This window comes from Penicillium manginii (assembly GCF_028828005.1).
Source record: "Penicillium manginii strain IBT 31320 chromosome Unknown utg000009l:1.0-3297300.0:1.0-3298630.0, whole genome shotgun sequence".
In the NCBI taxonomy this organism is placed as follows: Eukaryota; Fungi; Ascomycota; class Eurotiomycetes; order Eurotiales; family Aspergillaceae; genus Penicillium; species Penicillium manginii.
The window spans coordinates 2,937,752-2,963,743 of record NW_026643110.1 but is presented as its reverse complement, the minus strand read 5'-3'; the positions used below and the strand labels follow the sequence as shown (position 1 = coordinate 2,963,743).

At 48.8% G+C, this 25,992-nt stretch overlaps 10 protein-coding genes across 10 annotated transcripts; 6 read left to right on the top strand and 4 right to left on the bottom strand.

Moving 5' to 3' along the window:
- Positions 1–9: 9 nt before the first annotated feature.
- Positions 10–534, top strand: N7533_012813 (uncharacterized protein; the record flags this gene model as incomplete). The annotated part of the gene is made up of 1 exon (XM_057109463.1): positions 10–534. One exon carries the CDS (start codon positions 10–12, stop codon positions 532–534), a length of 525 nt encoding a protein of 174 aa, XP_056954564.1.
- A 1,843-nt stretch (positions 535–2,377) lies between these two features.
- N7533_012812 (uncharacterized protein) lies at positions 2,378–3,499 on the top strand (the record flags this gene model as incomplete). Its single annotated transcript, XM_057109462.1, has 1 exon — positions 2,378–3,499. The coding sequence occupies one exon, from the start codon at positions 2,378–2,380 to the stop codon at positions 3,497–3,499; it is 1,122 nt and encodes a 373-aa protein (XP_056954563.1).
- A 629-nt stretch (positions 3,500–4,128) lies between these two features.
- Positions 4,129–4,755, bottom strand: N7533_012811 (DUF3602 domain-containing protein; the record flags this gene model as incomplete). Its single annotated transcript, XM_057109461.1, has 3 exons — positions 4,129–4,331; positions 4,442–4,645; positions 4,716–4,755. The coding sequence occupies 3 exons, from the start codon at positions 4,753–4,755 to the stop codon at positions 4,129–4,131; spliced, it is 447 nt and encodes a 148-aa protein (XP_056954562.1).
- A 327-nt stretch (positions 4,756–5,082) lies between these two features.
- On the bottom strand, positions 5,083–8,233 carry N7533_012810 (uncharacterized protein; the record flags this gene model as incomplete). Its single annotated transcript, XM_057109460.1, has 4 exons — positions 5,083–6,368; positions 6,435–7,250; positions 7,315–7,741; positions 7,790–8,233. The coding sequence occupies 4 exons, from the start codon at positions 8,231–8,233 to the stop codon at positions 5,083–5,085; spliced, it is 2,973 nt and encodes a 990-aa protein (XP_056954561.1).
- Positions 8,234–12,022: 3,789 nt separating this feature from the next.
- On the top strand, positions 12,023–12,367 carry N7533_012809 (uncharacterized protein; the record flags this gene model as incomplete). Its single annotated transcript, XM_057109459.1, has 1 exon — positions 12,023–12,367. One exon carries the CDS (start codon positions 12,023–12,025, stop codon positions 12,365–12,367), a length of 345 nt encoding a protein of 114 aa, XP_056954560.1.
- Positions 12,368–12,875: 508 nt separating this feature from the next.
- N7533_012808 (EGFR-like transmembrane domain-containing protein) lies at positions 12,876–13,907 on the bottom strand (the record flags this gene model as incomplete). The annotated part of the gene is given in 3 exon segments (XM_057109458.1): positions 12,876–13,038; positions 13,052–13,232; positions 13,304–13,907. 3 exon segments carry the CDS (start codon positions 13,905–13,907, stop codon positions 12,876–12,878), a joined length of 948 nt encoding a protein of 315 aa, XP_056954559.1.
- A 167-nt stretch (positions 13,908–14,074) lies between these two features.
- N7533_012807 (uncharacterized protein) lies at positions 14,075–14,527 on the top strand (the record flags this gene model as incomplete). The annotated part of the gene is made up of 1 exon (XM_057109457.1): positions 14,075–14,527. The coding sequence occupies one exon, from the start codon at positions 14,075–14,077 to the stop codon at positions 14,525–14,527; it is 453 nt and encodes a 150-aa protein (XP_056954558.1).
- A 602-nt stretch (positions 14,528–15,129) lies between these two features.
- Positions 15,130–16,677, bottom strand: N7533_012806 (uncharacterized protein; the record flags this gene model as incomplete). The annotated part of the gene is made up of 3 exons (XM_057109456.1): positions 15,130–16,191; positions 16,263–16,433; positions 16,537–16,677. 3 exons carry the CDS (start codon positions 16,675–16,677, stop codon positions 15,130–15,132), a joined length of 1,374 nt encoding a protein of 457 aa, XP_056954557.1.
- A 3,749-nt stretch (positions 16,678–20,426) lies between these two features.
- Positions 20,427–21,709, top strand: N7533_012805 (velvet factor family protein; the record flags this gene model as incomplete). Its single annotated transcript, XM_057109455.1, has 4 exons — positions 20,427–20,651; positions 20,743–20,822; positions 20,880–21,368; positions 21,433–21,709. The coding sequence occupies 4 exons, from the start codon at positions 20,427–20,429 to the stop codon at positions 21,707–21,709; spliced, it is 1,071 nt and encodes a 356-aa protein (XP_056954556.1).
- Positions 21,710–24,244: 2,535 nt separating this feature from the next.
- Positions 24,245–25,343, top strand: N7533_012804 (TauD/TfdA dioxygenase family protein; the record flags this gene model as incomplete). Its single annotated transcript, XM_057109454.1, has 2 exons — positions 24,245–24,391; positions 24,453–25,343. 2 exons carry the CDS (start codon positions 24,245–24,247, stop codon positions 25,341–25,343), a joined length of 1,038 nt encoding a protein of 345 aa, XP_056954555.1.
- Positions 25,344–25,992: the final 649 nt, after the last annotated feature.

Sequence of the window (25,992 nt, the reverse complement as noted above, 5' to 3'; positions counted from 1 at the left end):
CAAATCGTCATGAAGTTCTCATCGCTCAGCTGCAGCCTGCTCGCCTTTGCCGCAGGTACCGAAGCATGCATCCGTGTACATGCATACCTGAACAATGATCCCGTCACTGGGGATTCTATGGGCGTCAAGATATATGACGGTTACGACTACAAATGTCGAGCCGGAGACTCTAAATATCTTGCCAGCGGCGAAACCACATGGAAGTTCAAATGTGGGGAAGACGACCGCTACGAAGTTCATCTCACAGCCGATGGAACTAAGGGCACAGTCTGGAACCGCAATGCCGGATACGAGGGAACTTTGACTTCCAAGGATCATGATCACAAAGTTGAGTGCAGATATCGCACAGGACTGAATGATCGCTGTGCTGGATATGTTTCGACTGACGAGACAACTCTTTGGGATGGATTTGGTGACTGCGACGACAAGCTGTTCAAGACGGAAAATTGCGGAGACAATGAATGCGATATCTCCAAGGACGACGTGCCTTGCGCAGTCAATTACAATGGTCGTTGTGAGCCGATAGAGTTCTGATATACCGCAGGTAGTATGGACTGCAGTATTCCAATCACAGATCTGGAAATAGCATGGAATGTTTTCACACCCGCCGGGTACTCATACTCCTGATGGTATCACTGGTAGGATTACAAAGTGAAATTTACTGAACAAATCATACTCGACTTGAGGATTAGTATACAACAGCCTTTTACCAACTTTAGCAATTGCAATACCTACTACTGTGATACGCACTGCATGCAGAGTCAGAGTCCAACTTGACTGTTTCTGAGTATACAAGGTTTATGTAACCCTAGGCCCTAGTATCTTCCTCCATAAAGTTAGGACTCGGAACCCGTGGAGCTCAGGCTGTAGTGACCAGGAATTATCTACTAGTAGCTTAGTAGACATGGTTGCATCAAATATTAAGAGTAGCGTTGAGTGAGATCCAAGAAGGGATAGCCCGATTGCACCGTGACACCAACCTTGGTAGTGTCCGTGCAGATCGGAGGCTCAAAGGTTGAGTACACCGCCAGTTAGGAGTGAGTTAGGGCCCGGAAACTCGAAGCGAGGGCTTGATGACGTGGAGGCTAGAACTATTCGAGAAGGAATCGAGTGATCCGCTAATACGGGGAGTATACTCCGTAAACTAGGTAGTACGGAGTACATAGTAGCACTACTCATTCACCGGTGATCCACTGCACCCCTAGACTGGATGATCCATGACTTCCAGCCTACTCAAGTGTATGATAATATTGCATTGATATCAAACATGAATAGATGTGGCGATATTGGAGGTATGCATGGAGTGCGGCAAAGCGCCAGTTAGCAGATAGTGCAGATCTTGAGATATTTGTATCATGTCATGCCAGCAGGTAGTACGGAGTACTTTGTACGGGATGTCACTCATTTTATTCAATATTCAATATTTACTATTTGATTGAAATATTCAAGGTAAATGCAGAGTCTATACTCCGTACTAGTGCTAGTATACTTCGTATTCACCGCCTTCTGCACCACGTATGCCCCGATTCGGAAAGAGCGCTTCTCGTCGTGCTGAGTCATCGGGATAGCCACCAATCAGCTTTGCATCAGCCTCGCATCTGCCTCGCATCTGCCATCATCTCATCCACCCCACTTCTATTTCCCTCCACTCGCCTTGGCTCCACTCTGGGCCTAACCGCGATCCGGCAAGACGCTGCTCGTATATTCGTGGGTCCCGTTGATCAAAGTGCTGATGGTCTTCGGCCATTGGTGCAAGGACCAGGAGGTTGCGCCCTCGCTGTTACTTGCTCGAAGCACAATGCAGCTTCGGCAGACGGAGCTCGCACATTTGCCATCGGCCTTGACCTACTGTCCGCCTGTCACTCGCCGATTGCCCTGCATTTACCACTTCCGGGAATCTACTGGGCTCGCCCCACGCCTGAGCTGCTAGGATTGCCAGGATTGCCAGGATTGCCAGGATCGACTTTGTTCCCTGCTGGCTTGTCCCTTTTTTCATTCTCCCTTTCTATACTTGACTGCATACTCCCCGTCCAGCGTATATAGTTTGGGCCATCGGGGTGTGCGCATCCTCATACTACTCATGCCCCATCTCACAGCACCACCCAGGTGAAAGCTTGCTGGACCATCAGTGAGGACTTTCGATAACCCCCACCTCGATGCTATACCCATGTCCGCTCCAAATAAGCGACTCTGCCAGAGCCTGCACGAATATCAGGTACGGCCCTAGCCATGCAGCCATGCGGCGACAGCAACAGCTCTTTCCCGACTAGTTCCGCGCCCGGACAACTGCTTGCTGCCCCTCTCAGTTTCTGTTTAGATCTGACCTTTTGTCCAGATTGTTGATGTGGGAGCTCTTTCCCTGAATCACAGCATTATCATGCCAGGGCTGCCTCGGCCCCGCCCGTCGCGACTGGAAAGTAAAAATCGCCCCGGATCTTCTATCTCCAGTATCTCTACTGCTTCCACCTCAGGGTCTTCTGCTTCAACACCGCCTTCCATGACAGACCTCGTGCCGCCATCGAAGCGGCTGATGGAGGAGGAGCGGCCGGTGGCAAAAATTGGATCCGAATCGCAGGACTCTTGCAACTTGCAGGATATGGAGTTGATGATGAACTGGTGCACGAGGACATATAAATCTATGTCGCGGGATGAGCCGGCCGAAGCACTCTGGCAGACGACTATTCCTCAAATATCACTGCGTTTCCCCTCTCTTCGACATGGGCTTTTGGCCCTATCGGCTCTGCAGCTGGCTGGAGCAAATCGAGCCCCACAACGCAAATGGCGATATCTAGTTACAGCACGAGAGCATCACGCGGAGGCGCTGAAAGGCATCCATCCAGATGGGGAGGCAGAGCTGTCCCAAGCTCAGTGCAACGCCGCCTTCGCACTGTGCTGTGTATTATTGGTTTGGTCCTTTGGATACTGCTTAATTGATGATGGCATGGAAGAGGACGGCAAGCCAGACGTATTGGATGAGTTTCTCGAAGTTTTCGAACTCACACGATGGATCGTGAGAGCCATGATGACGACGATGGAGCGAGTTGCCGGTGGCGAGCTATGGCCTCTTGTGCGACCTGCCACATTGCGTCCAACCATGCCAAATATGTCGCGATTGGTAGTGCGAGCAATGCAGCGGCAGAACGATATTGAAGCTTCACACAATCCGGCCCATGAGAGGGGCGTTTACGAAAACACCATCGAACATCTGAGCCACTGCCTGGAGCAGTTGATGAACGGCGGTGAACCCAAGGACTTTGTTTTTTGCTGGACTTTTCGCATCCCCGGTCGGTTTCAAGATTTGGTCCGAGAGCGAGAGCCGTTTGCTTTGGTTGTGCTAGCCCACTACGCCGTCACCTTACACCATCTGCGGGACACCTGGTGGATGGGGAATTGGGGAGCTCGAATCCTCAACGAGATCGTCGATATTCTGGGCACAGAGTGGCGCGAGCTGCTGAGCTGGCCTATCGATGCTACCGGCTGCTCATTTCCAGGGCAATAATTCGAGTCGACTGCTTGAGTCGGTTTCTCCTCTTTTCTTCGCAAAGAGAAAGCGATGGCGATAGTGGTTGCGAAGGGCTGAATAGGAACTACCAGGTGCTAGAGGCGAAACCATGGCCGGGCAGGCCCCGGGCAGGTCCCATCCACGACCATCTCCTGAAAACCGCATAAGCTAACTCCAGCTATGTTCCGAGTCCCTGCATTCGTGCCACTCACTGCCGTGGTGGGTGCGACCATTGTGTAATAACGAGTCATGAAAGCGTTGTCATTAGGATAGAAATCCCATCAATAGATACCTCCCTGCGCCGATAAAGAAAACTATGTAATAATAACCCAACCAGAGACACCAAGCGCCGTCTATCTTCCTGGTCCAATAGGTTGGAGATAAAAAAAAAAGGGATGAAGGAGGGAAAAAGCAAAAGCACCGAGATAAGCCCGACCCCACCTTGCAGCACTGCCCGCAGCACTGGCAGTATATTGATGTCCTTCCACCCAGATTGTTCGCGTGGGGTTTGTTCATCGATGGCCCGGGTATGAGATCTAATACACAGACGCGGGTGTTGGTGCTTGTACCGAGACACATGGTAATCAGCACCACGGCCAGTACCACGATCAACCCGTCAAGCTCGGTTAAGCTCGGTCGCTCGATCGACCCTGTCGCGGCGCCAAATGCACCGGATCAGGCTTCCGAAGCTCCTGACGCTCATGTTCGACCTCCCTGATGCGATCCTTATCCTGCGTGCGCACCCGCATCAGCTCATTAACGTGCTCCTGCTCCTTTTTCGCCCGTTCTTCCTCCTCCAGTGTGGGGATATAGGCATTTGCTGCGCCGCCTGCGATAGATCGTCAGTATCAATGCAAGTCAAGCCAATACAAGCCAAGTCAATGCAAGAATCCAATCTCTTGGTGTGTCTTCATTGGTAACTGGGAAGGCATAGCGTACCTCGTCCAGTGTGGTGGGGCATCTGTTGCGCCCGGAGGGGAGGAGACTCGACGTCCTGACTTTCGCGCGCGATCTCAGGACGGTCAGGATCATTGTGGGCCATGTTTCCCGAGCCACCGCGACCGGTTGTGTAGACTTCTTGCTTGATTGTGGGAGTCACGAGGTCTTTCGGCGTTGGGGCTGAGTGTTGGCGCGAGATGTTGCCTGGATTGAACGAAGTGAGGTCAGTTTGCGTTGCGACGGGATGCGATCAGAGACTTCGGATATTACTCACCGGCGCCTCCGCGGCCGTAGGAGATGTTTCGACCTGACATTGTGGACTGTGTGAGTGAGTGTGAGGTCGAATGGAGATTGAGGGGTGAATCCAAGTTGGGGAGATCAGCTGGTCGGATCCGGATTCGATCAGATTCTGTTTCCGCCTTGGCGGAGCGGAGAGCGGCAGCGGAGAGCGGAGAGACTACTCACAGATTATATCGATAGGAGTACCTCAATACTGGCAGAGTGACTTAGCCTCTATACGTAAGTATTCATCTCTCTGGGTGACAAGTATTTCATTTGGCTCCTAGTATTAGGGGAAGTGAAAGCGACTCCGAGCGCTCCTATCGAGGAGGTACTAACTAACTACAACTACTATTTCAACATCACAGTTTAACAGTAACATAGGGCACCAACTTCACATCTCCAATCAATCCATTGTCAGTCGGATCCGGAAGCCCATTCCCAACCGCACTCAAGAGAGAATCAACCGGGGCATCCACGGCTTCAATCTCATCAGCAATACTCCGAATATAGTTCCACATAGTGGTCGGAACCACCACAGCCAACACATTCGATCCCTTTTTCAGATAAGCTGTGAGATCTGACCGGGGAGCTGTGAGATCCAGAGCTGGCAGTTGATGTCCGTTCACATATACCCTCGCCGTGTGCGCAATGGCAGGGAGGAAGAGGTAGGCCCCATCGGCAGGACCTTTAGATGGTGGCCAGGTGACGTGGGTAGTGTAATATCCCAAACCGGAGGAATTTGTCAAACCCTCAATTTGACGCCAGGACACTAAAGACGAGAGCTGGTGAGTTGTGTTATGCTTGATTGCAATGATAGACCCATCCGAAATATTGCTGGGTGCCTCCCAGTGCTCTGCAGTGAGGGTCCAGTTGGAAAGCGCAATTGAACTTGCGACATCTGTAGAGGGCAGGATGACTTTCTTTCCATTCGAGAGGACCAAGGACTGCTTGGATTTACTGGCTGAGACAATAGCATCGCCCTGGGTGTCATACCCAATGACCGACGATGGGATGTTGGTGGTGTGCTTCGCGGAAATGTCTCCATCCTGACTGAATCCGATGACGATGGTTTGGTTCCCCGCTAGAGAAAGAGGGATGGTCACGCTGTCCTTGCTTTTGGTGTAGCCTAGCAATGGCTTTTTCGACCCAGTCCAAGGATCAAACAAGAATGGAGTCTTTTCAGTGTATATATTCAAGGTTCCAGTTGAGCCATTCACATCTGAGAAAACAAAAGCATGGTCCGTACCAGACTGAGAATTTTCGCGCCAGGTGGTGTACCATGTCCCGTTAGTCTTCGTAGCTATTTGTGCACGCAGGCCGAGAGCCTGAAGCTTAGCAGAAACCTGACCAGCAGGGACACTGTAGACATTCGCTGACTTCTTGAGAGCCTGGATTGCCTTTTGAATGGATGTCTTGTCTGTGTTGTCATGGCTCGAATAGACCCCAGGATCTCCGCCACTGAGAATAACAGGCAAGCCTTCGCGGGCGTATTTTCGAATGTAACGGACACCGGAAAGTGTAAGATTGCTGTTTCTGGTGATCACCAGAGCCTTATATGCAGGTCCATTTGGAGCCAAAACCCCGTCGCGAACGTTGGCCTCGGGAAGAGCGAAGTTGTCGGGTGACAGGTAAGAATAGGTGTACCCTAGGCAAATACCATATCAGCATCAATCATAATATGAAAAGAATTTGAACTTGAAAGCGATCTTACCCCCATCGATGAGATCATTTGCTGTGTACATAGTTGGAAAGTTGGGATCAGTCCCAGACTCCTTGTTGTAAATTGCCACATCAACCCTTGGAACACCCGACTGCTGAAGATACTGCACTCGAGCGGTATAATTGAGAAGATCACCAAAGCCGTGGTCCCAGGAAGGCTGTTTGTTGGAGTACATTTCCGAGAACAGATATAAGAAAGCCGTATATCCCGGCCAGGTAGTACCGTAGTAGTTCCCAGTATACGTCTGCCCGTGGAATACCATTTGATTCACACCACCCACAATGGCACGGTTAATAGAATAAAGAAGCTCACTGTGAGTCAATTGATACGCCTTCATGAAAACAGCGCCCATCTCGTTAGAAATGACACGTTTACCGGCGAGTTGTGCCGGGCCCGTAAACTGCCGATAGCCATCAATACTGTCGCGAAACTGAAGACTTTCGCATTCGGGAGCATTCACAAATGGAATATTTGCTTCCATATCCATCGGCATGTTGTATGAAACCTGGGCTGACATTTGGAGATTTAGCTCCGAGTTTACCCAGCGGGTCAGCTCTTCAAGATAGCTCCGGTACCCATCTACCAAGGCACCTCTGAAATCGTTGATGTAACCGAGGCCGTGTTCGGGAGTATTCAGAAGACATTCGATAGCACCTGGTTCGGTGCTTTGCGTGTTGATGTTGTTGTTGTTGAACATGATGATCGGTAGCATTGGCTTCAAATCGTATCCGTATTTAGATTGGAAAGTAGTCGGGAGTGACGGTGTCCAGGAAATATTAGAAAGTATCTCGATGCTATCCTCCCAGCCTGAAAGAAAAAGATAATGAGTTTAAGAGAACGAATCTATAGTGATGTAAAAAGGGTGTCTTACCATAGTTGCCCACTTCCATAAGCAATTCCTTGACGCCGCCTGGAAGTATGTACTCTTCCCAGAATCTTGTTGTCACTTTAGCGCCGCGAGCAGTGAAGTGATCCACCACATAAGATCCATTATCAAAGATAGTCTTAGCCGGAGTTGTACTGTACTGCAAATTCTTGTTATGACTGAGGAATTGATAGAACGCAAAGAGTCGGTATGTGTTTTGAGACGGAGGGAGATCGAGGGAGACGCTTCCACTGGATGATACTTTGCCTGCCCAGTCGGTCAAGGTTCCATTCTTGAGAGTCAACTGCAGATGAGAACTATTCGTCGAATGTAGCACTTCAGCCGAAACAAGCGCAACTAGTTCACCGGCACCCCATCCAGGAATCTTTCCATCGAAGTGACCATTTCCAGGAATGGCGATGGAAAATGGTTCCTGAAAAAGTCAGTTGACATCTCTGCTTAGAGGTCCCCTCCTGCATACCAAATCCCACTGTAAACCTTCATCACTCGGGTCTGCGGGAACACCCTGTCCCTGGTTCGGGCCCAACGGGAAATCCATCACCAGACCTGCCTCTTTATGTGCGCGCAACGCAGCCAGAAACATGCTGTGAAAAGTCTCTGTTCCAAATCCATCCCGGGACCAGTTTGACCCCGCCGGCGCAGGAGCCAATTGGCCACCATAGTTGTAAAAGGGTAAGAATTCAACACCGCCAGCGCCGAGGGCACCGGCGGCTTTGATATTCTCCCGAACTATTTCGGCATCGACGCCGGAGTCTGGAAGCCAGTATCTGAAGCGGGGGCGTAGTCGAGATGAAGGATTCTGGAACGATCCTCGATCTACTGTTGCTGAGGTTTGGTCGTTTGTGTCTGCTAGCACGGGCTGGAGAACCAGTAACAAACTGAATAATTTGACGGCTGACCACATAGTGAGACCGAATTAGCAGATCCACCTCTGAGATCATACCAGCGGAACTCATTCTCATATATGGAGAGAGTAATGCATGGCCGGATCATCCGGATGGTTGTAAGAGTGCTATAATTCTCGGGGTTTTTCACACCGAAGGCAGCAGAAAAAAATCCGCGAAGAGAGTGAGTCGTCCACCCGCTTACAAAACAAGCAAGAAACGAGGGTAAAATGAAGGGTCTGATACGAATACGAATACTACGATGATCTCAACTCGAGACGAAGCGCGGGAAACCCGAGTCAGGATGCACAAATTGTGTACCCCGTACTAATTTAATAAGCGAAACTAGTGTCGGGGTGATGCTTGACCGAAACAAAAACAAGAACCACTTACCCCGCGGGGAACCCGGTCTAGTGCGGAGTTTATTCGTGAAGGAGCAGTCGGTGGCCCACATTCCCCGATATTAGAGGGCTGGTTCGAGGGGTAAGTGTAGTAGTACGGATGCTGTCTAGTTGTTGTGGAGTTGTTTATGCAGTCGGTGAGGGGTTGGTGATCGAATAAAATTGTGATTTACAAGCTTGTCGGGGTAGAGCGGACCGAACCCATTTTATTCAGACTCTTTTATGATAAAATATAACTGCTGGAACTCCATTAGCGAGGAAGTAGAAGCGGAGTAAGTATCAATCAAGTTACCGAATCTGACGGTAGTGGTTATCTACTTCTCTGAGTAACTGATTTTTTAAGTATTACTTTACGTAGAGGAAGGGAATACCTTAGTGTTGGATAATATTGTAATGGCAAACACTAAGGGACAGGCTAGAGACCTGTGACTAGGCAAGGCTTCGGATGGTAATCAAAGAGTAGGAGAATCAACCAATAATATGTATGAATAGTAACAGAGACTAATTCTTGAAGAAAACTTCAAGAACAAAGGAAACACTGCATCAAGTCATTCATTCTGACTATTAAGTGAATCAGACACGAATCGGGCCCGAATTGGGCACGAACCCCTAGCGTGGCTGAGACAAGATCGGATTGCCAAAGGGAATACAAAGAGAGTTGGTTGCTTCTTACCGAAGCTCACCCTCTTTGACACGAGCCCCGTGACAAGATTATAGTTAATAGTTTAGTATGAAACGACCTAGTTAGATTTAGAGCAATGATCAAGAAACAGTTACCTTATTATCAAAAACTAAGGTTAAAGAACTTCTCTGTTATACTAGGTGTAAGAGTAGAGTAAAACCTATACTCTAGGGAATTAGTAGTAATAGTATATATACTAAGTATACTATAGGGACTGAAACGGTGTAGGGTTACGCTACTTATAAGTAATCAAGTAGTAACTCTTACACTAAAGAATCCTCGATAACAGTTGGGCCAGGAATATATTTGCTAAGTATATAAGCTAATTAAGAGACTACGGAAGTATAAGAACTATATTAATATCTATTAGGTCCTGACTAGTAAAGATAATTAACTACTAGATCTAGTAAAAGAGTAGGCTCGGACTATAATCTAGGAATATTCTACCCCGTAAGTATAGGTCCCCTAGATAAAGTCAATAATACTGAATATCTTATGATCCTAAGTAATCCCTAAAAATTACCTATTAGAGAATATAGGGAAATACTCTAAGTAAGTGGATATAGCACTTCTAGGAAGACACACCTAATAGTTGTATGATTGATTAACTTAGAAAGAAATAAGTATACTAGCCTAGCTCTGGACTAGTATAGCAAGACTTAATAGATACCTCTATCGAAATATCGAATTAATATTGTAGAGATAGATTAATACGTATGTGGATAAGCCAGAGAGACCGTAGAGCACTTCCTGTTTTGGTGTCAGCGGTAGACCACACACTGAACGGAAATATTGCACTGTACCTATACTCACCGAGGTAATATGTCCTTTTTCCTAGGGGGTAAATTACCTTTGGATAACTAAAACTGGAAGCTGAATATAGAAGTAGTGTGAGCTTTGATACGATTCACAATCGCCACGGGCCGACTTAACGCCGCTTGACTATGTCAACCAACACAAATTAACTCTACCCCGCCCTAACCCGAATCTAAACCTTACCAACTACCTTGTGCCAGAGACGATAGACGCGCTTTAACTGCTGAGGATAGGATGTTGAACACTTGGAGAAGTGCCTTCAAGTAAGTCTACTAGCTAAACACTAACCCACAAGGACCGCTAAGATATTGACATCTGAGATGACATACACTGGAAGGAATCTTGTATGGGCTCCAAAGAGGCACAGCATTAGCTAAGGCATGTAAATTTAGATCAGCGATAGTTGCCCTCTCGGTTCAGCCGCCGGGCGTTAATAAATTGTGTGTGTGTGTGTGTGTGTGTGTGTGTGTGTGTGTATACAAAATTTCGCCCCCAGTGAGCTCACACTGGGCGACAGTCCTCGCCAGGCTGTTGGGACAATGGATTCATAGCTTCTCGTAGTGTCCGGTGTTAATCACCGTCGGGGGAGACCAAAGTGAATCCACGTGGTTGTGCGGTGCGGCTCGGCGCGGTGGCGCGGTGGCGCGGGGCACGACCACACACAACCACATCAAAATCAGGGGAAAATGGCATATGAAAACCATCCGACTTCTTTACCCGACTCGCACTCGGGCCCAGACGCTGGTGTTGCAGTACCAGTGAAAGTGGTGTCGCCCTAGAAAGAAGACAGGACACCCCTGAGCTTGCATACGGTCTGGGATCGCATCGTACGAGATGCGGCGAGGCGGTAGTGAACCGGTGACACAGGCAGTCAAGCTGATACGATACGTATCTTCTATTTATCTCCCAGCGATATAAAGAAAATATGACTTTCTTAAATACTTGGTGACAAGAAAGGTCTGAACACTAAAGTGATACCTACCTAGTGTTGGTCCACCCGGAGAAGCACCCAATCACTCTTAATGCATATGGATTATGGAAATTTCAAGCAAACAAACGAATATCAGCACCTGCTTACCCTCTTGGTTTGTGATGTTCCAGAGAATGCATGCATCAAACATGCATCAAAGCACCTGCCCAGGTGCATGTGAGATGCACCTGGGCAAAACAAAACAATTTTTTTACGTAAGGCCACCAATTTGGCCCCCGGGGCTGATAGTCTTCTCTTCTCTTCACCCAGGTACAAAATTCAACAAATTATCTTCATTTATCTCCATTCAGTGAGTGATTCGAGTTCATGGAAGGCATACGAACCTGACATTGACCTGATTCCCAGAAATGTAAGACGGAACTGATTCTTACTGTGCCTCTCGATTGTGAGCCTAACCAAACTCCAGACCCCCAAGACCCCCGGACCCACAATTCCTCCTTCCACACGATGTCATTCTACACGGTTACCAAGATCATCCTCCTTCTCGCACTCTGGGGAGCTGGAGGGTTCGCCCACATGCAGATGAGCAAGCCGCTTCCCATTCGAAGTCCTTTGGACTTATATCCCACCGGGCCTGTGGACTACGGTTATACCAACCCATTGAATGCGTCCGGGAAAAATTATCCTTGTAAAGGGTACGAAAAGGATCCTTTTGTCTCTCAGGAATTCTATGTCCCGGAATCGTCATACGAAACCAAGATTCAAGGAAATGCGCCACATGGAGGAGGCTCTTGCCAGCTTTCGCTGAGCTATGACCAAGGTCAGAGCTTCAGAGTTATTCAATCCATGGTAGGAGGATGTGGTTTCAACCAAACATGGCTATTTAAAATCCCACAGGAGGCCCCCCCCTGGGGAAGCGTTGTTTGCTTGGACGTGGTTCAACAGAATTGGAAACCGCGAGATGTATATGAACTGCGCCATGGTCACTATCGGTGATGCTCCCGACAGTTTGAATGATAACAAAAACGGCACAAACAGTCCGAAGTTTGAGTCTCTTCCAGAGATCTTTATTGCAAATATCAATGGTGAAGGGAAGTGCGTTACTTTCGAGGACCAAGACGTTAGCTTCCCTCTTCCGGGTCCCAAGGTCATTGGGAAGTCTGATTCCAAGGGATACAATTGCACTGAAGATGCTGCATTTCTGGACAAGAGTCCAACTAAGCAAGAGCCCAATCCTAAAAACAACTCAGGCCAGACAACGCTACATGTGTCCGACCTCAAACTGCAAATAATCCCCATACTTTTCTGTTTGCTGGTGAATTAGGTCAACTCACTGCCTGGTCCTGAGACATTTTATATGGTGTTTTATTGGGTCTTGGATTCGTCAGGTAAAAGTGAACATCAGGCGAATTCTGATAGGTTCAATGTTGGCTACTTCGAAGGAACAGTAGGTTTTTCGACTATATACCAAGTATGCCCCTGCATGGAAGCCCAGTGCGTTTGGAGTTACAGATGAGATTTGAATCGCCAAGAATAAACAATTAATTGTGAGAGTGATACTGGTAATATCTAAATATCTTAAATAAGGTATTTCCCTACGAAAACTGTATTCCACCCAAAGAAACAGAACTCTGTTCATTCTTGATAGTTTAGATAAAGTAGCGATCTACCTAGAGAGCCATAGCAACTATCCGAATCTTTGATGAGGCTTCTGGACAATCTCATATTATTATCACGTCCCGCCCAAATACGAGGATCCCAGGTACAGTGAAAATAATCGATTTGGAGTCAGGTATTACATGTATATAAAAATTGCTAACGCATAATACCTATCAATACACAATCCATCTAAGCCCCACGGTCGAGGCCTCATCACCGCCGATTTCTTCCAAGTCTATCCATTTCCTACACCTGGGCCACATTGGTATCCAACTCCTATATCGGGTCTGGTCTTTGTGCTCCATGCACACCAAGCCCGTAGCTCTGACCCAACACCTATTTCTGATACGATATATCCTCGCCCCCGATACTATTCGAGTAAATTTCTGAAATAGATCGTCCGTTTTCTGAGGGTATTCCGGAGGAGAGCGAGGGCGGGCTGATACCTGCTAAGGAATTTGACATGTGTTTCAGCTCCTTTCCCCCCCCCTCCCTTATTGTCGTGCCAGCGGGGCTGGAAAATTCCGAGTCTAAAACAGCGCAATAAAATATCAGTCAATAAACTTAGATAGCTCCAATCCAGGAGGAGACTGGTACATACTAAAGGACGGTGATGCCGGACATGGATACATCCTCCTATGCTCGCCCTCGATAACAGACGACGTATGTCTATGTCCACTCATAGCAGCGGCCTTATTACCCCTTCTCCGGACGAAGAACCAGACGAGCGCTCCGATAGTAACCAGCGCCGCAACAGCCCCAACCACGATTCCTGCAATCGCGCCGCCGGATAACTCATCGTCATCGGCTGTGCCCTCATCCTGGAACAGGGCGAATTGACCCGGACGGGACTTGCTCCACGCAGCAGGAAGTAAATCATCGTCGGGACACCCCGTGTGGTCTGGGCTTTTGCAGGGATCGCTCGCGCAGCAGCCGATGAAGGATGGATTTGCCCCAGTGCAGGTAAACCATTTTCCGCCGTCGATGCACGCGTTCGCTGGGATTTCTTCATGGATAAAGGGGTCATAGGAGGCGTAATAGAGGTTGGACCCTGGGCATGGCGAGGTGCTGTTTGCGTCGACGTTTCTGCATGGGTCCTGAGAGCAGCAGCCGACGAACTGAGGCTCGTCTGGGCACACATACCCAGCGCCGCCTTTCGGGCAGCTGAAATGGTTGGAGCTCGAGTTCAAGTTCGAGTTCGACATTATGATTACAGTTATATTCTGTTTCGATAAAGACTATTCGATTTCGCGACAAAAAGAACTAAATGCCAAGAGAGCGCTAACTTAGAGGAGTTCTTTATTGTCTCAGATACCAACCTGTAATTTCTTGCGATTCGAATACCCTTTCCGAGACCGTTCACGGAGCCGACATGGAGATAGCAGGGTTAGCCTTGAGCATCGCCGGATTGGCTGGCCTATTTGATGCCTGCTCGAAGCTCTATGATAGAGTCTCCAGCGCCAAGTCGTACTTGGAGGACAGCGAATACTTGGATACACTTCTCCAGATTGAGAAAGAAAGGTTTGCAACACTCAGACGCGAGATTGAGGGGATAATAAGCCCGTCTGGTGCAGATTCCCCAATGACCAACAACAATCAACTGGTCGAAACGACCTCCAACAATGAATTAGAGATTGAAATTGAGGGTGACGGTAAGTTCCTAATTATAGGGAATATTTTGCGACTGGTGAAACGGAGACTTGGTGACGCGGAAAGACTGATCAGTAAATATGACGCGGAATCCAACTCAGCTAGCCAGAGCTCCTCAGGATCAAGAGCCAAATTCTTTGGTCGTATGTCAAAGAAATTACGCCAGGTCCGATAGGCAGTAGGGGACAAGAACTCTTTGAGTCTCTTAATAAAGGAGCTACACCGTCTGAATGACGGCTTGGAGAAACAGCTTCTGCAACTATTACTTCCGTGTCTTTGATTGGGTTTTACTACGGGTCAGATTTTGTCTATAGGCCCCGAGAAACTACAATCAATCCAAAATGCGTTATTGTGAGCGGGCTATGACATTTTGTCAAAGGGTACTGTAGTCCGGCTGGCTTGTCTGAGTTAAGAAATAGTTGTACCCCACCAAATCTTTACGGACCTGAACTTAATGATTTCTATGAATATAGGTATTGATAACAACGCAGAAGGACATAGTCTACGACTTTCATATCCAGCCCTCAGATGTTAAAATTTCTCCCATACCCGAGAGCTCTTTAAGATATTGGACAGGGTTTATGCAATCTATATCAAGGTGCTAATGTCTATGCTTGAGAATTATTCATTGGAAAATCAAGTTTTAATGAGAGATATAATCTCTAACTGTCTTAACAAGGAAATATAGGCTAGACTGATGAGGCACTTTAAGTTCAGGGTTGGATGTACATCATTCAAAGAACATTACTACCACCCATCCAAGCAACACTTATCGATCTACACTTTCCACGACCGGGAATCTCGGTGGACACGGCTGGTAGTCGAGGAAATAGGACGGGCCACACCACCACCGGAAAGATTAATGGTCTTTCCACCCAGCCAGGTGTTGACGGTCGAGTTGTAGTGTAGAGTAAAGCCCTTAGAGTGAACATTCTTCAGCGTGTGAAGGTCGTCGGTAAATTTCTGAACAGTGGTATCAGCAGTCAGAGTCCAGGTACTGGTAGCGTCGAGAGCAACGTCGAAAGTAGATTTGGCGTAGCCAGAGTAGGCAGCGCCGGTCCAGGTGCTGTGTTTGCTTAAAGACCAACTGATGTAGCTGCCATTATAAGCAACCAAATCACCGACAAGATCGGACTCTGAAACAGAAACGGTAATTTTAGCAGGCTTGAGGCCGCTGTTGTCCTCGTAACTGGCGTAGTAGTCAAAGTCCTGGGTAATCTGTGAGTAATTGGCAACGACTAGAATTCCAGAATCGGTATTCAGCTCGGCGTTGTTGAGGGTGACCTGGCCAATCAGGTTGCCGAACCAGAGACCTGGCATTGTTTTGCCGGTAGTGGTGAACTTGGTATTTGTCAGGTTCAGGGTGGCAGGGCTGTCAGCGTCGTTTCTGACCTGACTGCTGAACATGGCGACACCACCAAGCAGTCCCGCCGTGCAGTCACAGTCAACCAAGGTAGCAGTCTGCGAACCATCCGCGAAGATAACAGGGCCTTTCTCCGAAACACTGACGACATTGCTTGCATCGATTGATCCCAAGGCGTAGAAAGTGGCAGAACCAATGCCAGCTGCATGGGCCACACTATCCTTCACATAGACGTAGCCGGCGGGGGAATCGCCAGAAAAGCTGGAGGAACGATGGCCTCCGGAATAAACTTGAAGGTTGCTGCCGTAGATGGTGCCGTTTCCAGAAGCATAGAGACCATGGCTCACGGGTCCGGAGGAGTACAGCCAGGAGTTGGTAACGTTAACCACGGTCCCAGTGCCGTAGGCATACAACCCAGCAGCGCCATTGTGAATAGTGACATTAATATGATCGAAGACCGCAGTTGAGGCATTGGCCTAAGCAGGTCGGGGTTAGCGGACGAGGCCAGGAGGGAGATGTATTGAACCGAAGAAGAGAGACTACGTACCACATTGATGGCTGCATTGAAACCCCAAAAACTGGCATCGTCCAGGTTGGACGAGTAGCCACTCTTGTCAAATGTCATATACGAGCCTTTGAAGGACCCCTTTTCAGAAACCAAGAGTACGCTAGTATCATTGGCTGTCGCGTACCAGGTGGTATGGTCTGCACTCGCAGACTTCCCCTTGACAGTATGAGTTGCAACGACTATATCCGATATCAGTATCCTGTATGTACTGCTTATTTTCTGAAAATGGAGACCTACTATCCGAAGGTTGCACCTCAGGGAAGGGAATGTTGTAGTCCGGAATGATGGCATTGTCCGCGGTCCACCACGAGGGATCAATCACATCTGAGGGATCTTCAATGGTGACCGAGGCGAGCGCGATCGCTGGCCAGAGGAGAAGGGACTTGGAGAACATCGTTCGGGTGGTTGATGAGTTATTGATTCTGTGTGGACCTGGATTTCAAGCCTTGCAGTGGTGCTGGCGACCTTATATAGGAAAAACACGACCTACATGTTGAACATCAAGGCCGCGCAATCACATTTATTTTCATGAGGGGTCACTCCGTACAGTGAAGAAAAGGATAGACTGGAAGTGGTCTGTTCGGGAGCAAGTGGAGAAGAACGAGCTGTCAAGGTAGATCCGGGGTACCTGTGGAGAAGCTGGAGAGGAATTGGCGTGACTGAGCTGTTGTGGACCACAAGGCGGAGGCCCCCACATTCCGACCCTTGGGAAAGATTCTACTATTAGTACTTCAGGATACTTCTGAAGAAGTGTAAAAGGACGATACTATGCGCCAAGGGAAGGCTTACGCAAGCTTCTGAGTCTTATTTGATTTGTGGGGCTGAAGACTTCAAGTTGGGCCATATCCCGAGAAGAGGGGAAATGCACTAGTATACAATCAACCTAGTGGCACTGGGCTATATTTTGGAAGTGAATGAGAATATTGGAGCGTCTGATGTATGTGTCTGCGTGTATAGACATTGGAATATGTTTAAAGTCGAGTTTGTCACTTCATGAAGTAGATACTAGAAGCTACGCGAAACCAAAATTATATCAAGACCAACCCCTAGTTTCAATTCCCGAGCTCCAAATGTTAGCCCCTGACAAAGCGACCAAGGCGAAATGACTAACAAGCATGGGACAGGCTCCCAAGGAATAAGTGCCTTGAAGAATACCCGTGTTCACCATTGGACAAATAAGTGTGGAGGTCGCCGATGAATAGGTCGCGAGTGGCAGTAACAGTCACAGCTATGAAAAATTGCCAATTTGTCGGGCCCTAGCCTATAATACCATCCAGAGGTACTCCGACTGTTCTTTTAAGGCTGGTATGCTCCAAGTCATTCAGGATGCTTTTGGTACTACCTAGTAGTATACTTGCTTGAATAGCTTCTTCTTGCTCTTTCCCATACGTCACAATTGAGTAATTCTAGCAAATCACACCTAGGAAGTCAGGTTACAATATGCTGCAATGGGGGATCGCGCTTTCCGTGACATGGTGACTTAGAACCACCGTTGTAGATCATGAAACTAGTACATCCCATATCCATCACACTGCATTATGCAGGATGGAGACTACTATTCACGCCGTCACACTGCATTATGCAAGATGGAGGCCACTATTCACGCCGTCGCCGTGTCAGCTTGATTTGGTTACATTCTTATCATAGACATCAAAGTTCCCGGAGCATCAGCTCCTACATACACCGACCAGCTCCGTATGCGGTCCATCTAGAAAGAGCAAGAATCCAGAAGTGCTTGGAAGCCTGCAATACCACATGGCCGATAACTCAAGTGGTCATCCATGGCCCTTGAAGCAAAATGGAGTGAAACACAAGCGAAAATCCAGGAAGATATGCTGTTCGGTTCAGAGGGCAAGTAAAGATTGCGTTGATAGCCTCACTGTGCCCTCGAGGGAGAATCATGAGGGTCATGGAAAAAGGGGCCTGGATAAGAAAAATGCCCTTTTCACGGAACAGAAGTCACCATGCTCCGAACTATTTGAACACATGACTGTCAACTGACACTCCTATTCTAAGACATCTTCCTCAAGCCTAAAATGCCCGACCACCTGGGGAGATGGATTGCAATTTATCACACACTCAGCTGGAGATCGCGAACGACATCTGGACTGTTCAATATGAAAAGGTTGGACGACAGAGCTGAAAGGTATGGTAATCCTATACTGGCCACTATCATTGTTACTTCATTCTTCAAGTTATTGTATGTCCTTATTGTATTGTCATAGATACAGGTGGTGCTGGACTCGGAGTGGATGCCACCCGACCAACGCACCAACGCCATAAAAATCACAGCCATCCAGTTCGTTACAATGGTCAAAACAGATGTAAATACACTGTGCAATCAGCAGTAGAAAATGTATATAATATATACTACTAGTAGTAGTATCGTCGAGTCTACTACTGTATATGCGACTGGTACCTACGTACTAGGTAGGTAGGTACTAGTTAGTAGTATTAATACACTGAGCACTTTCTCGTTCGTGGAGTGGATGCCACTTGCGTATCCGAATCCTCGAAGGCATCCGGTTTATATCGATCCCCTGGTTCATGGACGGTACCAGTGGAGGACAGAGTGAGGGTCAAAAGTTCTGGTCCAGGAGGCCCGTTGTAAAACATGGGCCGTCGAGAGTTGGTTCTGGTTCACGGCAGTGCCCGAGTGGTAGAGGAATGGGAAACCAAGAGATGGAGGTAAATATTATCATTATAATTATGGTTATCATTGTTGAACAGAGCTGAAGGGAGAGCCTCTCACAGAGCCTCTCGCAGGCTCCAAGTGAAACTGCGGGGTTGTTCGGATATCTGATGCCATTGGACACGAGGGTGTCTCGGGCGAAAAATGCCGAGAATTAGCCGAGGACAGTCTCAAAGTCAGAATCGGCAGTCTCGGAGACTCGAATCAGAGTCGACAAGGTAGTCCCAGAGACTCGGAGTCACAGAGTCTCAAAGTCGACAGGGTATAGAGGGAGAAGACCAGTTCCGCAGACGGGACAGTGGATATTCTCGATGCAAACGGACGGGGATGGCGGTTACATCCCAGCAAATGAAACGCTGGGATTGGACCGAACCCACAAACCGAGTGGCCGGGTCCACGTTCCTGCGGCGCGGATCAAGAACAGTTGGGATGACAATGATTACTGGGTGGGTGGGAGTGGGAGGATTACTCAGGCTCCCCGAGTGTCTGAGAGGACAGTATAGTGTGGGTTCACTCGGTGGGAAGTCAGTGACGTTTTCGACACTCCCCACTTCCTTCCTTCACTTCACTTCACTTCTTCCCTCCTCTTTCACTTCCACTCTCAGCCACTTCTTCACTGTCACTCCCACTCAATTTCCTGATTCGAATCGCCTTTCAATTTCCATTCTGGTCCGAGTCAGCAGTAGTGTCCCCGATCCGTGGAAGCCCGCCAATCTCCCGCGCCCTGACAGCTTCGTCGCTTGGCTCACCCGACCCAGACAAAGTGGGCGGATCCAGACATTCCGGACTGACGGTTGCATCTCCGAGAAGATTCGAAGACCCTAGCGCGAAAAGAGAAAGAAAGAACGAAAAGAATCCCTGCAGAGACCATTGTTCCGATCCTGCATCGACCTGATCTGATCTGTCCCCTCAGCCTCTCACTGCCTCGCTCTCGCTTCTCTCGCTTGTCGTTCGCCACTGCTCATTTCCTTGGTTTTAGTGGGCACTGCTTGCATTTCATTTGATCTTATTCCCTTTCACTTCATCTCGTCTCTGTGCTTGATTTGCACTTGCCACAGAACCTTTGCCTTTGCCTGGTCCTGGTCCTGGTCCTAGTCCTCGCTTCTCACTCCTCCGCCATATCTTGCGATCGCAATTGTCCTGCCACCCTTCATCCTCCAACGTGATCCTCGATCGATATAATCACCACTCCGCACACCGCCTCCCTCCACGACCGCCGCCCGAAGTCGATGCTTCAACAGTGACGTGTGAATTTTGCGGGGTCGCATGTCACCTCTCTTCTCCTCCACCCTCTTGCATTCGCTCCAGCAACTCGCGATTCTCTGATCGAATCCAAATCACGTTTCACGGAGCCACAAGATAATATCGATCAGATCATATCTGATCTGTAAAAGGACCGTTCCGTCGTTTTTGTCGCGAGACTCGCCCCCGGTTCCTCTCCATCTCGAACCATGTACGCTATAGAACAGGAAAGGGCCCATCCGCTGCCACAGCCCCCTCCTCTCTCAATGGACCGCATCCCTGCCCCGTCCGCCGCCTATCCCACCCCCGGCTCCGCTTCTCTTCTTCCCTCCGATCACCTCGCCCCCATCGAGACCGAATATGATGGTCGCAAATGGTCCTTACAGGTCGTGCAACAGCCAATCCGCGCCCGGATGTGCGGCTTTGGTGACAAGGTGGGTGTCTTTTCTGCTGCACGCCCTCACCCCCAGCAGAGGGTTGGGTACCGAGTCTGAATCGCGTTGACTGACTTGATTTTATCTCTAGGACCGAAGACCCATCACTCCACCCCCGTGCATTCGACTCATCGTGCGCGATATCCACTCCGGCAAAGAAATTGACATCAAGTAGGTTACCTCTCACGGACTGCGCCTTTATTTCGTTCTTTTTCTAACTGTGGGCAGTGAGATCGACACATCCTTCTACGTCCTCACCGTTGACCTATGGAACGCCGATGGTACCAATGAGGTAAACCTGGTTAAACACTCCGCTACTTCGCCCTCCATCTCGACCGCCATGTCCTCCTCATACCCTCCCCCACCTCAAAACAACATCTCCCCAACCTACGCCGGATATGGTCAAAATGCCTACGGAGCCCAGCCAGTCGGATATCCCGCCATGAACTACTACGGTGGCGGGCAGATGTATCCGAATCAACACCCATATGCCCAGCAACCGGTCGGCTATCCATCCTACGGGTTTCCCCCGGGTGGCCAAATGCCCGCCGCCATGTCCCCTGCGCAACCTGTCTCGGGCGGCCCTGGAGGAATGTTCACCCGCAATCTAATCGGTAGTCTAAGCGCCAGCGCATTCCGATTGACCGATCCGGACAACAAGATCGGCGTATGGTTTATTCTGCAAGATCTGAGTGTGCGGACTGAAGGCTCATTTCGGTAAGTTCTGAACACACACACACACTCTCTCTCTCTCTCTGAGTGCAGCTGCTAACTTCCACAGGCTGAAGATGAGTTTCGTTAATGTTGGAACGCCATCTACCGATTCAAGTAATGGTGCCCCTGTGATCAACCAGGGCTCAGCCCCCGTTCTCGCTTCCGTCTTTAGTGAACCTTTCCAAGTCTTCTCCGCCAAGAAGTTCCCCGGTGTCATCGAGAGCACCCAACTGAGCAAGTGCTTCGCGCTGCAGGGTATCAAAATACCTATCCGAAAGGATGGAGTAAAGGGACCTCGTGGCCGAGGTGGGGACGGCGACGACGACGACGGTGACGACTATTAAAAATTTCCATGACACTTCTCGATGAGGGCTTCCTCATCTCACTCATCATTATGCGCCAAGGACCCATCCACAGCGCAAAAAAATACTGGTGTTTGGGGTCCCTCACAGACGAATAATAACTGAGCAGAATTAATTTCTCTTGTTGTTGGCAGACGAAGACAAAAACGGAAGGCGTGATGGCTTAAATGGTGTTTTCGGTGGGCCTTATACTTTGGCGGTTTCCTTTCATACTTGACTTGATATTCCCTTTTTTTTTACCCCTTTCAATTCTCCTTTGATATTCCTTACACGGACTGGTGCTGGAGGAGTCTGGCTTTTACTTTTACTTTTACTTTTCTTTACTCTTGCTTAGTTGGCCTGTGGCCGTGTTCATACCTCCCGAGGTCGGCAGCGTTAAAGCTGCTCGTATATATATTTTATTCGGTGATCGATCGCTCGAATACTCTCCACCTGGCAATTGTAAGAAGCAGACAATATGTAACTTGTGTTTCCTATCTCGGATGATTCTCTTCAGCATCTGCACCAGGGTTGTACGGGTGGACCCGAGAAGGTCGTGGCGCACTTAAGGTTAAAATGGGGCCACTCCCAGGAGCAGGGATCCGGGATGGCTGTGACCAATGAGTGAACACTTCATTCAAGACCCCTGACTATATGTCCGGTGACCTATTTTGATTTGGTCTTGAAGAATAGTACCTAGGTATCCATGGATTTTGTATGGGTTCAGCCCTGGAGGCTGATATAGGAGTGTCGCTGTTGGAAGATATTGCCGGGGCTGTACTATGTTGTCGGTCTATGGTCTACTGGAACAACTCCGTTTTAAATCCATCCTTTGGGAGTAAAGGCTAGCAACTGAGTTGGAACAGGTACTATACTAGTAGTACCTGTAAACAAAACACCACACAACTTGAAGTTGAAGCTTGGAACGCGGGGACATTTCACTCGGTGCTGCTCAAGGGAGGTATGGGCCGTGAGTCCGTCCCCTCATCATCCCCACCTTCTCCTCGGAGTAGCCTGAACTCGAAGCACAGTCATTAAGTCTGATTTGAATTTATTATTTCTCTCACTCAACCTTGAAATCTCAGATTCTGCATTAGCAGCAGAATAAAGAACGCCCAACAACCTTCTCCGGTTGACTACGGCCTCCTCGAGTTGTAAGTTTAAACAGGCTTATCTCCTGCGTTCGGAAACAAGTCTTGGAAAGTCGAGTAGTTCATTCCCCTGGAGATGTTCTTATCTATGGATGTTAAATCAATTCTAGGCCGTGTGCCGTACTTCATATATCTTAGACAAGAACTGACCCAAACTTATGAATCCCGAAGCTCTACTCAACTTGGTGACGATTATTTGGGCATCGTTGCTGAACCTCTTTCGCAAGCCTAGTGCTGTTGCCAATGATGCCTCCAAGTTCAGCATCGAATACGGAAGAAACTCAATCCGTGGGATTGACGTTGACTCGCTATACCTAGATTTTTCTCTCTCGGCTGCATCGAGCAATATTTTCGAACGTCACTGTCATGCCGGTCGAGGTTGGAAAGGATCCACTGGCAGTTGACGCGCTCATTGAGCTTGAGAAGGGGATGAGATACAGCCTCGCAGATCTTCCTGCCCAGCTGCCTCATTAGTAGCCTACCCTCTCTACAGCATGATGGCAATCGGGCCCCATGTTCGCTTCTACTAGTACATTCTCGGCGGTACCGTGGAGGAACTTCGCCCGTGTACAGATGGATCGGCGTGGCATATCAGGCATGATGATAAAGCGGTATACGAGATCTTGAACTGGGTCTTCGAGAGTATTATTTACTAACTTCACGATTTATATCATCTTCGAAAGATGCCGCGACTACTCCGAATCGAGATTTGAAAAATCATCCACGGGTGATTTATTTCTCACCACATATTGTGCGTTGTAGGGAAGCTAGTTTTCGGGTTCATGAACCTTGGAACAATTTACGAAGTCACCATATGATGCTACGACTCGGGAAAGGGGGATACCAACTTGAACAGGCAGCACAATACAATGGTGCAAGCTGATGACCGGAGACTGACTCGTGATAGAAGGGATTCGACTGCATGCATTAGCGATGCCATTTTTCCAGACTTACTGCAATGCGGCAAGAGAGCTGGCGACAACTTTGATACTTTGTAGACAAGGTAAAAAGACAATACAGACTCTCATCTGTATTATCCTGGCATGGTATCAGGCTGATACTACTAGTACTAACTACCAGTATAGCAATGTTTGTAGTGCGAGACGCATACTAAAATTTGTCTTCTCCGGAGTATTGGAAAATCTATTTTCTTTGTACTTTATTGTAAAAGGACGTGTACTTTGCACCGCGCATTGGCTCTGTATCACACATGTCATCTACATATCAGCCGTAATCTGGAAAGAAGTCCGAGTCACCCCCGCATCTACGCTCTTCATGCCGAGGCCTGATACAGCATACTAGGATTACATATAGATAAATCCAACTGCTCACTCGTCAAGTTAGAGATGTCTTGAGTGGTAATACAAGAATTAAACGACCCGCCAGAATGTCCGGTGTCTCACAGGATACTGAATTCCATCACATCGCCATCAAACGACTACACCCGACGTTCGGCGCGGAAATCAGTGGCGTGGACTTCTCCAAGCCGGTGACAGAGGAAGTCTTTGCAGAGATCTTGGCTGCGATCAAGAAAGTTGGTCTGACTTACCTGTACTCTCTCAAAATACTAGTTAGTTAATCACCTCAGCGACTAGTACGGGGTCTGCGTATTCCGCAACACCAGCCTCGACGATGCCGGCCACATCGCCTTCGCCACCCAGTTCGGCGAATTGGACGATGTGACACCATACATCGCGGGCGGACGCGCCCACCGACTCTCCGACGTGCGGCTATTTGACGTAGGCAACATCGACCTAGACGGTGGCGTGTTTGCCCTAGATAATGTGCGACGCGAATGGAACAAGGTAAGCGAGACATCCGGGGAGGCCAATCCCTACCCAAATATCAAACATCAACCCGGGCTAATGAATGTCTGCAAGGGCAACGGCCTTTTCCACGTGGATTCGAGCTTCAACCCCCGCCGGGCCGGGTACTCACTCCTGCGCGCCGCCGAGCTACCACCGGCAGGCCTGGGAGGCGAAACGGAATTCGCAGATTCACGATCCGCCTTCGGCGACCTGGAATCACAGTTGCAGGATCATCTGCGCGCCCAGGATTTCATCGCCGCTCACTCCCTCTGGCATTCTCGGAAGCTGGCCAGCCCGTCTACCTTTGCCGAAGTGAATCCGGACGAGTACCCGATGGGTCGACACCGACTGGTACAGACGCACGAGGGATCTGGCCGTGAGACGTTGTACCTTGCCGCGCACATTCACCATATTGAGGGATTAGAGGAGGAGGCGTCGACAGCGTTGGTGGAGCGGTTACTGGCTCATGCTACGCAGACGCGGTATGTGCTGCGGGTTGATTGGGTGAATGTGGGGGATCTCGTGCTGTGGGATAATACGAGTGTCATGCATCGGGCTGTTGGAGGGCAGTTTGAGGGCCGGTTTCGCCGAGACATGCGGCGGGCGACTGTTCATGATGGGAGCTCGGCAGCTTGGGGGTTGAATGAGCGAAGCGAGATTCGACAGGGGTTGCCATAGTATGCATAACCATGGGTATAGGACAAGTAGCGGTGTCGAGGGTATTGCTGTTGAATAGTGGTCTGCAGAGGACTCTGTACGTGATAGTGGATGAATATCTGAGTCAAAAGATAAGCGAATGCTACTGTGGAGAGGATGGTTTCATACTAGTTGCCTCGATTCTCGAAATTTCATATGATGCCGCCAAGAATAGATGAGACATTGAGGGACGATCAGTGGATTCGACCTGGATGATAACTGGATTATAAGTGGGTGGGTGGTTGGTGGTTGGTTGTGGTTGGCTTTTGTTCGTGTTGAACGAACCACGGACCCGCTGGAATTAATTGGCGAAGCAGAATATTGTTGCAGAGTCAACAGTATGCTGTTTGTTCTGTTGGATGAAGACGAAAAAGAGAGGAGAAGAGAGGAGGAGGTGGAGGTGGCTCTGTTGATGCCTACAACCACGGCTTTTCTCAAACTTATCCAATAAGAACACTTGCACTTCTCAACTCCGCCCCAACCACTTGATATAGCCGTCATCGTCATGGATTATTTGGTTCCATCATCGCAGGTGGACGGGGTTCTCCCATTTACCCCACCGCATCATCATTCATTGTTGATCAGAATATCCGTGCCTGATTGATTGATACCCCCCGCCCTATAAAGACCT